This window comes from Artemia franciscana, chromosome 3 (assembly GCF_032884065.1).
Source record: "Artemia franciscana chromosome 3, ASM3288406v1, whole genome shotgun sequence".
Taxonomy (NCBI): domain Eukaryota; kingdom Metazoa; phylum Arthropoda; class Branchiopoda; order Anostraca; family Artemiidae; genus Artemia; species Artemia franciscana.
The window spans coordinates 33,753,577-33,767,681 of record NC_088865.1 but is presented as its reverse complement, the minus strand read 5'-3'; the positions used below and the strand labels follow the sequence as shown (position 1 = coordinate 33,767,681).

At 38.3% G+C, this 14,105-nt stretch overlaps 1 protein-coding gene across 1 annotated transcript in view; it reads right to left on the bottom strand.

Moving 5' to 3' along the window:
- Positions 1-11,125: 11,125 nt before the first annotated feature.
- Positions 11,126-14,105, bottom strand: part of LOC136025200 (programmed cell death protein 4-like) — a 51,515-nt gene continuing 48,535 nt past the window's right edge. The window contains exon 10 of the mRNA XM_065701000.1: positions 11,126-13,211. Coding sequence (XP_065557072.1) covers positions 13,157-13,211 — 55 coding nt within the window. The 3' untranslated portion in view covers positions 11,126-13,156. The remainder of the gene's footprint in view (positions 13,212-14,105) is intronic.

The following is a 14,105-nucleotide window of genomic DNA, read 5'->3' as shown; positions in this document are numbered from 1 at the left end:
GAAGGAAGGAGTGCTTTTAATGAACGAAAGGTTTTATTTTGAAGAAGCTGAAGGGGCTTAATTCGAGATTTAAAACTATTTAAATAGGTAATGGAACATTAATTAAAGTAAGAATGAAATAAAGAATAATAAACTCACCTAAGGGCAGGGAAAGAGAGGTAAGATTTTAAATACCGCTGTAACCCTACATTCCTTCCTATTTGAATCATTAGACTATTAAGCTGAAACTTCAAAGACAAATTTTCATCAACAATAAGACCTAGGTAATTGCAAGATTCCTTTCTAGTAATGGTAACTAGTTCTCCGTTAAAATGGACATATATTTGAGAAAGCCACAGCAGGGCATGAGAAAGTTGAAAAAAAATAATATAATGGGTCTTTGATGAATTTAAAGCAATGTGGTTGTTCATTTGACTATGACAGATGTTTTCTCTGACCGATAATTCATCTGTACCAGTGACGGAATTAGCTGTATCGTCTGTGAATAGTAGAATTGGTCCTTCACCTGCGATTGCGTCCATAAACTCATTGACATATATTAGAAACAGAAGTTGTCCAAGAATTGAGCCTTGCGGTACTGCTACCTTTCCTGAACATGGGGTTTTACCGATCTTACTGTACCTTCATCCAAAAATTGATTCCTACCAGTAATGTCAAACTGGAGCAAAGAGAGTATTGCCTCTTATTCTGCAGTTGTCAAGCTTACCCAGAAGAATCAGATGACAAATCGTGCTTTTTTCACATCCACGAATATTGTAGCTGATATTTCGTCTAGGTCCATTGCATCATCTAGAAATTGTATTAAAACCAGTATGGCATGCTCAGTAGATTGCCCAGACCTGAACCCAAACTGATTCATGATAATGAAGTCAATTCAGAAAATTCATCGCTCTTTTGTAGATGCAACGCTTTATAATTTTTAGAAAAACCAGAGAAAATAGAGATAGGGCAGTAGTTCAAAAGCTGCTTGGGGCTGCTACCTTTATGGAGGGATATAACCCTCACCGACTTGAAAAAAATGGTAAAGATTCCGTCCTTAAAGTAAGAATTAATGACATGTGCGAGCTTCTCATAACCCGAAGTAAGTTCAACAAATCAATAATTCAAAGTTCATCTTTTGGTATAAATCACTGAAATCAGCGAGTTCACGAACATGCAGGTCTTGATTAATAAACAGAGCAAGTCCACCTTTCGGATGGGTAGCCCTATTTCTATTAGATACTCAATAATTTTTTTTATATCTTTTCAGTTTTTTTTCTATGAAAATCCATGGTTTGAGTTGATATTTGTATATTGGAGATATTTTTTTTTTACAATTTTCAATCCAAATAAAACTTAATATCATTCCCAAAAGATTTGATCTATGCTCTGTGACAAACTGGATACACTTGCACTCTTTTTATTTATTTACATCATAAAAGCAGCAGTTTTAATAGTAGTAGCCCCAAAAGTTTCAACTTAATACCCCCAGTTGTTCTCGATATATTGCTGAGGTGTCTTATTGGTAACCATAAACATAATGCCTTTTGATTTAGTTTAAAACAAAATTTAGTTTCAAAGCATAATGGGCCAATTGCTTAATTGTAGGGGGTTGACAGGCCCAATACCCCTAAGGAAATAGTTGCTGGGTCGTTCTACTATGCCGAACAAAATGGTGGTCTCAAAACTTTGAATGGGTTGTTTCGAAAATGAATGAGCTTGAGAAAAAGGGTTCTTGCCCTCCAATCTCTTTTAACTCTTAAAAAGGGTACTAGACCTTTTAATCTTGAATCGAATTACCTCCTTTACATTTTTAAATGGCATTTCTGGTAATTATTGATATATGCTCTTTTGAAAACCTGCATGCGCACAATTTTTTCGTTTAGATGACTTTTCCTAGACGTTCCCTAAAAGTTTCACCTAATACCCTTAGCGTCAATAGTTACAGTAACTGTAGTGGTAGTATTACAAGTATACACATAGTGCCTTCTGGGTAGATCAACTCAATCACAACTTACCCTTAAAGGTGTAACTTAATAATATAAGTTGTTCTTCAGATACTGCTTTGCCACCTTTTTGAAAGTCCAATGCTCATAGTTTGTTTTGATTTGTTTCAACATCCGCCTAAATATTCATTAAAAGCTTCACCTGAATGCCCTTAGCTTGCGCAGTCGCAATAGTTACAGCAGCATTAGTAGCGGCATGCGCATAACACCTTTGGTTTCTTCAACATCCCCTTCAAGACACGCTGAAAGTTGTGGCTCATCACCATCAACTATTCCTGAAGCAATTCTGATGCATCCGCTTGTCAACCTGTTTGTGCAACGCGTGTTTCAAATTATTTCCATACAGTCTCTATTTATCCCAAATTTTTCACCTTAATACCCCTGTTTTTAATAGCAGTCTAATTGTAGTAGCTTAAGCTTTAGTGACAGCAGTAGTAACAGAAGTAGTAATAATAATAACAGTAGTAGTAGTATGAGTAAAACCAGTAGCATTCGGATGCAAATATTTTCTTTTGGTTATTTCAACATCCCTCACAAAAAGCCCTATTATTTTCAACTTCACACAGCAAACTGTTCCTAAGATATTGCTGTTACACCATTTTGACAACCTGCTTACAACCAGCGTGTTGTGATTCAGTTCACCTTCCCCCCTCAAAATTCCTTTAAAAAATTCACCTTCATACCCTTAGGCATAGTTGTAATAGTAGTCACATTAGTAGTACTCATATTGCTAGCAAAAGTATTGTATAGCGGTAATACTACTAGCATCATAGCTCAATAAGTTTCAAACATGTATTATGTTTCTACTTGCAATAGAATTATTAGTAGTAGTAAATGTAACAGTAACAGTAGTATTAGCAGTAGTGGGCACACGTTTCCTTTTGGTGAGACGATCTTCCCCCTTAAGTATTCTCTGGCAGTTCCAACTTAATACTCAAATCATTTCTTGAGATACGCTGTTTCGACAATTTACATGCACATTGCGTCTTTTGATTTCGTTTGAATTTCCCCTCAATACTGTAAATAGAGTAGTATGGTAGTAGTAGTGGTGACAGATATAGTATATTGGTAGCATGCAAATATTTTCTTTTTGATCATATCCCTTATCATTTCTTGAATTTTCCAAATTAATATACTCAGTTATTGCTGTTTTACACACTTTTGACAATCCTTGTTTTCATATTGTATTGATATAGTTCAACACTCCCATCAACATTCTCTGAAAGGCTCACCTGAATGCCCTTCGTCTTCTTTGCAAGAAAAGTTAAAACATGCATACCTTTCTCCATAACCCATACTGTGTGTAAACAATGGATAAATTGCCTAGCTCAGAGCCCTTGTTCTGAAGACTGTGGGGAGGTTGACATCCCCAAAGACATAATTACTGGACCTTTCAAAAAGGCTGAACAAAATACGTCTCTGAAAATTTCGATCGGATATGTTTTGCGAAATAAAAGACTTGGAGGAGGGGGGAGCTAATTGCCCTTCATCCATTTTGACTCTTAAAAAGAGCACTAATACTTTCGATTTCCAATCAAATGAGCCCCGTCTAATCCAAAGCTTATGCGACCGAGCTTTCCATTAAACCCTTATATGCCCCAGGGTATAACTTACGACCCTTGCTCATGGGCTCTGTGGGTTTGTGTCCACTCTAAAGACATTGTTATGTGATTTTTGGACTATTGGCCACAAAATGGCTGTCTAACAATTTCAGTTGAATGCGTTTCGGGAAAGAGAATGTCAGGTGCAGGGGCGGCTAGTTCATATCCATAATTTTTGACCCTTAAAAAGAAGCGTAGAACTATACATTTTCGATCAAATGAGGTTCTTGAAAAGTTCAAACGACCACCCATTTCATAAGACCTTATATGCCCCTGGGGCATAACTTACAACCCTTACCACCAGTCTCTGGGGGATTCTTCCAACTCCAAAGACCTTATTATACGATCTTTGGACTATTTTTGAACAAATGGCAATCTAAAAAATCCTATTGGACGCATTTTTGGAAAATAGAACCTGGGGGGGCGACTGTCCTTCGATCACTCTGAGTCATAAAAAGGGCACTAAAATATCTGATTTTCAATTGAAGTAGCCCTGTCCAGAGTTTTGCCACTACCCTTTCCAAATTAACCTTATATGCCCTCGGTGCACAACTTACAACCCTTACGTTGAGGGCTGTTGGGGGTTTGTCATCTTCAAAGACATAATTTCCAGACTTTTCAACTACGCTGAACAAAATTACTAATTCAAAATTTTGATTACATGCGCTTTGAGTTAATGAGCGCAGGGTGATTGTTGCCCTACAATCACTTTTGACTAATAAAAAGGGCATTCGCCCTTTCAATTTACAATCAGATGAGTCTTTTTTGAAGTTTTTACGACAACAAATGGCCATCTCAAAATTTCTACCAGATACATTTCGAGACAATACAAAGTGTGGGGGGGGTGTCCACCCTTCGACCACCCTAAATCTTAAAAAGAGCAATAGAACTTCTGATTACCAATCCAATGAGCTCCGAAGTTTATACATCACCCTTTGTGTATAAACCTGATAGGCCCCCAGGGCATAACTTACAACCCTGGTCTTGAGGGCTATGGGGGGAGGGTTGTTATCCTCAAAGACACAATATTCAGACCTTTCAATTACGCTGAATAAAATGGCTATCTCAAAATTTTGAATGGATGTGGCTTGGGAAATGGTGCACGTGGGAGGGAGGTTAGTTTCCCTTCAAAGCACTTTCAACTATTAAAAAGTGCACTAGCCGACATTACCCATCCACTGAGTCATTCTGAAGTTTATATGATCATCCTTCCTACATAAACCTGATAGCCTATGCCCACAGGGCATAATTTACAACCCTTGTCCTGAGGGCTGTGGGTTTGTTTTCCTCAAAGATAAAGTTTCTGGACCTTTCAACTGCGTTGAACAAAATGGCTTTCTAAAAATTTTGAATGGATGTGTCTGGGGGAATGGTGGGCGTGGGAGTGGGGTTAGCTACTCGCCAATCACTTTCGACTATTAAAAAGGACAGTAACCCTTTCAATTTCCAATCAAATGAGCTCTTTTCTAAATTTCTAAGACAACAAATGGTCATCTCAAAAATGCTATCAGATGCTTTTCGGGAAAGTACAAGGTGTGTGGGGGGGTATCCACCCTCCGATTACTCTAAATCTTAAAAAGGGCACTAGAACCTCTGATTATTCATCCAATGAGCCCTTCCAAAGTTTATACGATCACTCTTTCTCTCTATACCTTATATACCGCCAGGTCATGACTTACAACCCTTGCCCTGAGGGCTGTGTGTGTGTGTGTGGGGGGGGGGGGCTTATTATTATCAAAGACATAATTCCGGACCTTTCAACTAAGTTGAACAAAATGGCAATCTCAAAATTTTGATTGGATTTGTTCGGGGAAATGATACGCGTGGGAGGGGGTTAGTTATCCTCCCAATTTCCAATCGAATGAGCCTTTTTCGAAGTTTCTACGACAACAAGTGGCCTTCTCAAAATTTCTATCAGAAGCATTTCGGGAAAATAAGAGGTGTATGGGGGGTATACACCCTTTGAACACTCTCAATCTTAAAAAGGACATTAAAGAAAGGGATCACCCTTTTTATATAAACCTTATTTGCCCCCAGGGGCATAACTTAAAACCCTTTCCCTGAAGGCTATGGAGGGGGGTTGTCATCCTCATAGACATAATTTCTGGACCTTTCAATTACGTTGAACAGAATGGCTACATCAAAATTTTGAGTGGATATGTTTGGGAAATGGTGGGCATGAGAGGGGGGTTAGATGCCCTCCAAACACTTTCGACTATTAAAAAGGGCACAAGTCCTTTCAATTTCCAATCGAATGAGCTCTTTTCAAAGTTTCTACAATAACAAATGGCAATATCACAATTTCTATCAGATACATTTCAGAAAAATACAGGGTGTAGGGGGGGTTTATCCACCATCCGATCACTCTGAATCTTAAAAAGGGCACTAAAGCTTCTGATTACCAATCTAACGAGCAACCTCTAAAGTTTCGTACTATCGCCCTTTCTATATATATACCTTATAAGCCCCAAGGCATAACTTACGACCTTTGTCCTGAGAGCCTAGGGAGGGGGGTTATCATCCTCAGAGACAAAATTCCCGGACCACTCAATTACGTTGAACAAAATGGCTATCTCAAATTTTGATTGGATGTGTTTGGGGAAATGGTGGGCGTGGGAGGGAGGTTAGTTGCCCTCGAATTACTTTCAACTATTGAAGAGGGCACTAGTCCTTTCAATTTCCAATCGAATGAGCTCTTTTCGAAGTTTCTGCGACAAGAAAAGGTCATCTCAAAATTTCTATCTCATACATTTCGAGAAAATAAGAGGTGTGGGGGGGAGGGGTTTTACCCTATCACGCTGAATCTTAAAAGGACACTAGAATTTCTTATCACCAATCCAACAAACCTCCACCAGAATTTTTACGATCGCCCTTTCTACTTAAGGCATAATTTACAACCGTTGCCCTGAGAGCCTGGGGGAGGTTGTCAGCCTCAAAGACATAATTTCCGGACCTACCAAATACGTTGAACAAAATAGCTATCTAAAAATTTGAATTGTATGTGTTTGGAGAAATGGTGGGCGGGGGAGGAGGGGTTTGTTGCCCTTTAGTCACTTTCGACTATTAAAAAGGGCACTAGCCCTTTCAGTTTCAATTGAATAAGCTCTTCTTGAAGTTTCTACGACAACAAATGGCCATCTCAAAACTTGTATCAGATACATTTTGGAAAAGCGGGAGGTGTGGAGGGGGGTATCCACCCTCCGATCACTCTAAATCTTAAAAAGAGCACTAAAAATCCCTATTTCCCATCCAATGAGCCCCTCTGAAGTTAATACGATCACCTTTTCTATATAAGCCTGATATATCCCCAGGGCATGACTAAAACCCTTGTTCTGAGGGCTATGAAGAGGAGGGGTTTTTATCCTCAAGCGTATAATTTCTGGACTTTTTAATTACGATGAAAAAAGTGGATATCTCAAAACTTTGAATAGATGTGTCCGGGGAAATGGTGGGCGTGGAAGGAAGGTTAGTTACCCTTCAACAACTTTCGAATATTAAAAAGGGCACTAATCATTTCTTTTTTCAATCAAATAAGCTCTTTTCGAAGTTTCCAAGACAACAATCGGTCATCTCAAAAATTCAATTTGATTCATTTTGGGAAATACAAGATATGGGGGGACTGTGGGGGGTGGTGGTGTTAAGACCCAATTTCCGGGCGTTACAACTACGTTGAACAAAGTGACTATCTCAAAATTTTGATTGGATGTGTTTGGGGAAATGATGGGCGTGGAAGGGGGGTTAGTTACCCCCAATAATCCAATCGAATGAGCTTTTTTCGAAGTACCTACGACAACAAATGGGCATCTCAAAATTTCTATAACCAGCATTTCGGGAAAATAAGAGGTGTGTGTGTGTGGGGGGGTGGAGGGGTGTCCACCCTTTGATTACTCTCAATCTTAAAAAGGGCACTAGAGCTTCTAATTACCAATTGAATGAGCCTCCTCCGAAGTTTATACGATCGAGCTTTCTATAAAAACCTTATATGCCCCCAGGGCATAAATTACAACCCTTGCCCTAAGGGCTATGGGGGGTTGTCATCCTCATACCCACCTTTCGATTAAATTGAACAAAATGGCCATCTAAAATTTTTGATTGGATGTTTTAGGGAAATAGTGGGTTTAGGAGGGGGATTAGTTGCCCTCCAATCACTTTCGACTATTAAAAAGGGCATTAGCCCTTTCAATTTCCTATCGAATGAGCTCTTTTCGAAGTCTCTACGATAAAAAATGGCAATCTCAAGTTTCTATCAGATGCATTTTGGAAAAATATGTTAGTTACCCTCCAATGACATTTCTACTATTAAAAAGGGCACTAGTCCTTTCAATTTCGAATCAGATGAGCTCTTTTCGGAGTTTCTAAGAGAACAAATGGTCATCTCGAAAATTCTATTAGATACATTTCCGGAAAATACGAGATGTGGGGGGGGGGGATCCACCTTCCGATCAGTCTGAATCTTAAACAGGGCACCCTATATACCCCCAGGGTGTAACTTACAAGCCTTGCTCTGACGATTGTGGAGGGGGGGGGGGGTGGGAAGGGGTTGTTATCCTTAAAGAAATAATTTCCAGAACTTTCAACTACGTCGAACAAAGTGGCTATCTCAATATTTTGATTGGCTGTGTTTGGGAAAATAATAGGCGTGGGAGGGCGGTTAGTTGCCCCAAAATTTCCAATCAAAGTAGCCTTTTTCGAAGTTTCTACGACAACAAACGGCCATCTCAAAATTTATATCAGAAGCATTTTGGAAAAATAAGATGCGTGTGGGGGGGGGGATGCCCATCTTTCGATCACTCTCAATCTTATAAAGGACACTAGAGCTTCTTATTACCAATCCAAAGAGCCCCCTCCAAAGTTTACACGATCACCCTTTCTATATAAACCTTATATATCCCCAGGGCATAACTTGCAACCCATGTCTTGAGGGCTATGGGGGGGGGGGGTTGTCATACCCAAACCCATAATTTCTGGACCTTTCAATTACGTTAATCAAAATGGCTATCTCAAAATTTTGATTAGTTGTGTTTGGGGAAATGGTGGGCGTGGGGTTAGTTGCCCTCCAATCATTTTCGACTATTAAAAGGGGCACCAACCCTTTCAATTTCCGATCGAATTAGCTCTTTCCACGAAAACAAAAGACCATCTCACAATTTCAGTCACACACATTTTGAGAAAATATGAGGTGTGTGTGGGGGGGAGGTTTCCACCCTCCAATCACTCTAAATCTAAAAATGGGCACTAGAACTTCTGATTATCAATCCAACGCCGATACTTTTACGATTGCTCTCCTATATACACTTTATATTCCCCAAGGTACAACTTACAACCCTTGTCCTGAGGGCCTAGGGGAGGTGGGGTCGTCATCCTCAGAGACATAATTTCCGGACCTTTCAATTACGTTGATCGAAATGGATCCCTAAATATTTTGATTGGATGTGTTTGGGGAAATGGTGGGCGTTAGAAGAGGGGCTAGTTGCCTTCCAATCACTTTCGATTATTAAAAAGGGCACTAGTCCTTTCAATTTCCAATCGAATAAGCTTTTTTCGAAGTTTCTCGGATAACAAATGGTCATCTCAAATTTCTATCAGATGCATTTCAGAAAAATAAAGAGATGTGGGAAGGGAGGTATCCACCCTTTGAATCTTAAAAGGGGCACTAGAAAGGAACTTCTGATAACCCAGTCAATGAGCCCCCTCCGAATTTTTTACAATTACCCTTTCTGTATATACCTTATACGCTCCAGGGTATAACTTACAACCCTTACCTTGAGGGCATTAGGGGAGGGGGGAGGTGGTCATCCCCAAAGACATAATTTTCAGACCTCTCTTTTACGTTGAACAAAATGTTTTTCTCAAAATTTTGATTGGATGTGTTTGGGTATCCACCCACCCCTAACTCTGAATCTGAGATTTGTGGTAGTTGGATGTGTTTGGGAAAATTGTGGGTGTGGGAGGGGGCTCAGTTGCCCTCCAATCACTTTCGACTAGCCCTTTCAACAACAAATGGTCATCTCAATTGGAAAAACGGTGGGCATGGGAGGGGGTTATTTGCCCTCCAATCACTTTTGACTATTCAAAAGGGCATTTTCCCTTTCGATTTCCAAACGAATAAGCCTTTTTCGAAGTTTCTACGACAACAGATGAACATCTAATTTTTTTTTTATCCGATCCATTTCGGAAAATACGAGATGTGCATGGGGTATCCACCCTCCCATCATTTTGAATCTCTAAAAGGGCACTAGAACTTCTGATTGGCAGTCCAATAAGACCCCTCCAAAGTTTGTACGATCACTCTTTCTATATAAACCTTATACGGCCCCTGGGCATAGCTTACAACCCTTGCCCTGAGGATTGTAGGGGGGTTGTCATTCTTAAATAAATAATTTCCGGACCTTTCATCTACGTTGAACAAAATGGCTATCTCAAATCTTTACTGGAGGTGTTTGGGGAAGTTGTGGGCGGGGGAGGGGGTTAGTTACCCTCCAATCACTTTCGACTGTTAAAAGGGGCACTAGCCCTTTCAATTTCCAATCCAATGAATTCTTTTCAAAGTCTCACCGACATATCCTTCGATAAGAAGTGGCCTAGTCAAAAACAAAAAAAAGATCTTATCCACACCTCAATCTTGTAATGATTTTCAATATAAGGTTATGAGGGCACAAAGTGGAGTATGTCTTCCATAGGGAAGGGAATAGAAATGCTTGAAAGCACAGAGTAGATCACTTAACTCTCCTCCCTTTCATTACCGACCTTTTTTAGCAAAAAGAAAGGCATAATACTTCTTATAAAACAGAATTAGACAAGGGTTTCAAACATGTAAAATTGGAGGCACATTAACCGGGGCCAGTTGCTCCTCCAACATCAGCCCTCCCTGCCAAGTTTTCAGCACAACGGTAGGCAGCCTCTTTTTCACCGAAGAGCTTGGATTCATTGGGTGTATAGTAACATTAAAATTGTCATTCAGAGGTGTATACTCTTTTTGTCCTTTGCACGAAAGTGCACTGATCTTGAGGACACTAACGGGGAAGTCCCTTCAGCAAAGAGAATGAAGATTTTCTGATACTTACGCCACTTCCAAGCCTCACCCACCATCTGTGAAAAAGTGCCTGGATCACTTAACATTTGGTAGGCAAGTAGCTACAGTAATGGAAACGCTACAGACGCTTCAATTTTAAAAGTCGGGGATACCCTGAACTATCAAAATTTAAAGCCTGCAAGCGATTTGAGTGCAAAGGTCAACGACCTAACATGTATTAGGAAAAGCCTCAGTGCCTTAAGGTACCTGATCACTTAATATCAAGCCAATCCCAGCACTTTGACTTTTCGATCACTTCTCTGCCAAGCTCTACAGCGGATGTGACCAATCAATCGAAACTTATTTCGAGGCCAAATTTTTTTTCCTACCACACTATAGTGTTTTGTTACAATGGCTCGGCAGCTTCACTCTCCCTTAGCTCGTTATACCAAGGCATACTGCAAAACTATTACAGCTATAACCAGGGAAGCGTTTTTAAACACATACTCTACTCCAAAGAAAAACGATTGAATGAACCAGTACTTTATTATAGAAATCAGTCAAACTTACAATGACAAGGATAATACCAAATTAATTAATTTGCTAAGAAAAGAAAATCAGACTTCGATAATGAAAAACATCAAGATTTGTTTACACGTATTCGCTCAATCTCATTTTATTTCGCACTACCGAAATTGGCTAGTCTGACCAAATCTAAGCTGCCAATTTAAAAAGGTAAAAAAATCTAACAAAATTTAAATGCGGACAAACCCTGGCGTGTGAACAGAAAGATATAAAAAACAAAGCTCGACCGAATTATCTCTCTAGAATAGAGAGATAATAGCGTTTCTGATTGACATAGTCTCAATTATTTTTTACATTTTTTTCAAAGTATCGTTTTTGTAATTGCCGTCATAATTTTGAAATCCATTAACAGCTTTTTTATTCACCTTTGCAATGTTGCGAAGTAGCGCAAAAATCAAAATACATAAAATTTGAAAAAAAATTAAATAAAACTATGGGCCTTCCTAAAACATTGCAAACCATTTCTGATTGGAAGAAGGACGAAGACTAAAACGAGATATTTTCTTGTGCAATAAGCCGAATACGTTTTTGCTCCAAACCTTTAAGTGTAATTGAAGGTCCATCATGATTATTACTAATTAAATTACATTTATCTTTATTTTAGAGCCCAAATAGCAAATAATTTATGCCTCTTCTCTACACACATTAAGCAGAAGGGGCTAAAGTTACTCCCCTTCAGATTTCATTAAAATAGCAGATATACCATATACTAAAGAAACAGCATCGCAGCCAGCAGAAAACAATCCCTTCGCCTACTGTGCTGTAGACCTTCCCTTTTTTCCAGAGGTAAAATATTTAGCTGATTGTGTTAGCTTTTCATTCGTGTTTACAATTATTTTATTACTAATACATAGCAATTTGTTAAAAAATCTGGGTATCAAATATTTCGTATTATTAGTATGATAACTGCAAAGTTTCTTCTTGACTCTTTATAAAGGATGAGAGACGAAATTACTAGTGTGTCAGCTTAACTTAGCCATCTATCAAAAGTCTACAAATATGTCATTACACAGTGTTCTAAAGAGCTGGAGAGACGAAGTGTTTTTTCAACGAAAACTGACTGTATCCCTTCAATACAAGAGTATTTTATGTCAGCTTCCAAAACAAGGTTAATATTTTCTAGTTCAATAATCATTCTCAGGGTTTTATAAGCTGGCTTTTATGTTTGAGACATTTTCTCAGCATGTTGGAACATTTTCAATATAAGAATTATCGAGTTAAAAATAGTCACTTAATATGTTACTTAACAGCTTAATCAAGTACATTGTCCTCGCTGAGTATCCATATTTTAGAAATTTCAAATAGTTTGCCAGATATACACTACATTTTACTTGAAAAATCCAAATTATCATTCACTGTGCTCTAAAAACGTTGGAAGAAAACATTAGGTCTGTAAAGCCCTTAAAATAATGGATATAAAGAAAAATTGATGATAACTAATGATAAATGACTAATGGAGCATGCGCCACATCATTCAAATGCTTATATAAATTCAAAAACAAATTTAACGATTAGATTCGTCAAACGGTAAATATAACTTCGCTAAGGTTATTCAAATTAGGGACAGTTGTATTGAGTTACTGGGAAATTCAACTTGGAAACAATAAGACCAAGGCAAAAACAAAGAAAAGAAACATAAACTAGATACTACTTCGAATAATTGGTATAAAACGAAGAAAGTGAACACAATAGAACTAAAAACAAGATTTTGGATTAAGCTATAGGGAGAATAAAAATGGGTAAGAAGAGAAAGGAAGTGGTTGAATTAAGAACAGTAAATGACAAAACAAAAGACAAAGAGCGAAATATTTAGAGCAAGGAATAAAAAGGATAATGACTTTTCTTATCTTAGCAAATTTTAAAAAGGGTCACGAACAAAAACATAATCATAAAGAGGTAAAAGCCTTCCAAATCGCTAACGACAATGAACCTGGACGTTTCACCTCTCCAATCAGGATCATCACTGCTTTCCGTTACTCAACTCGAATAACTCCTTTGTCACCTTCTGAGACAAAGCGCTTCCGTCCTCTGAAATAGAAAAGGAAATCAATGCAAAACGGAATAGGAGACAAACTGGTAGAGATATGCTTATGAACTGTCCCATAGAGAAAGCCCCCGGTAAAGCTTATTTGGCATTTTTCAAGCTGTTGATGTTCAAGTATTCCTGACTTAAAACATCAACGAGACAATCTACCTTATTCTTTAGGAAAAAAGCCATATGTCACTTTATAAAATCAAAAATAATACAAAAAAGAATACCTTCAAGTTTAACCTTGAAGGTATTAACCCCCCTTGTATCCCTGGCCATGGAGCCTTTCGAGGGGGAATAAGTGTATTGTAATTCCATTTTGAATTGTATTTTGTATTGTATTCTATTGAATAATAATAATAAACTTCTTCTTCTTCTCTTCTTAAAATCAAGGATATGACCAGGAAATTTAGCGAGGAGGGGGTAACTTCAAAATGACTAGGTATGATGGTAAACAAAGCACTTTATTTCCATTAATAGGTAGTGGTATCTTCATTAAAATGGAGGCCAGTTGCTTCTAAACTGATCCGACGAAAAAACAAGGCAAAATCACTAACACCGAGATCAGAAAGTGGAGTAATCCTTTTTATCAGGCAAGGAGGACATTCTCCTCTCTACTCCTGGTCCTCCCTGACGGTGTCCATAGATATAATCCTTAGAAAACCTGATTTCATTTCTAAATAAGATTGATGGAAATTCAATTTTTAGGCTTTAAAAAGAAAATATGATTGAATAACAATCTCAGTCTTGAGACCTTACAGATCAAGTTTGTAAGATCGATAGTTTGTAAAAAATTTTGGAAGTCACATTACAATTTTCTAGGAGTCATTTGGAATGCTGGGCGTTGCCTTCTTTTTTCAATATTTGTTAAATTGAAATTGCCAACGAATCAC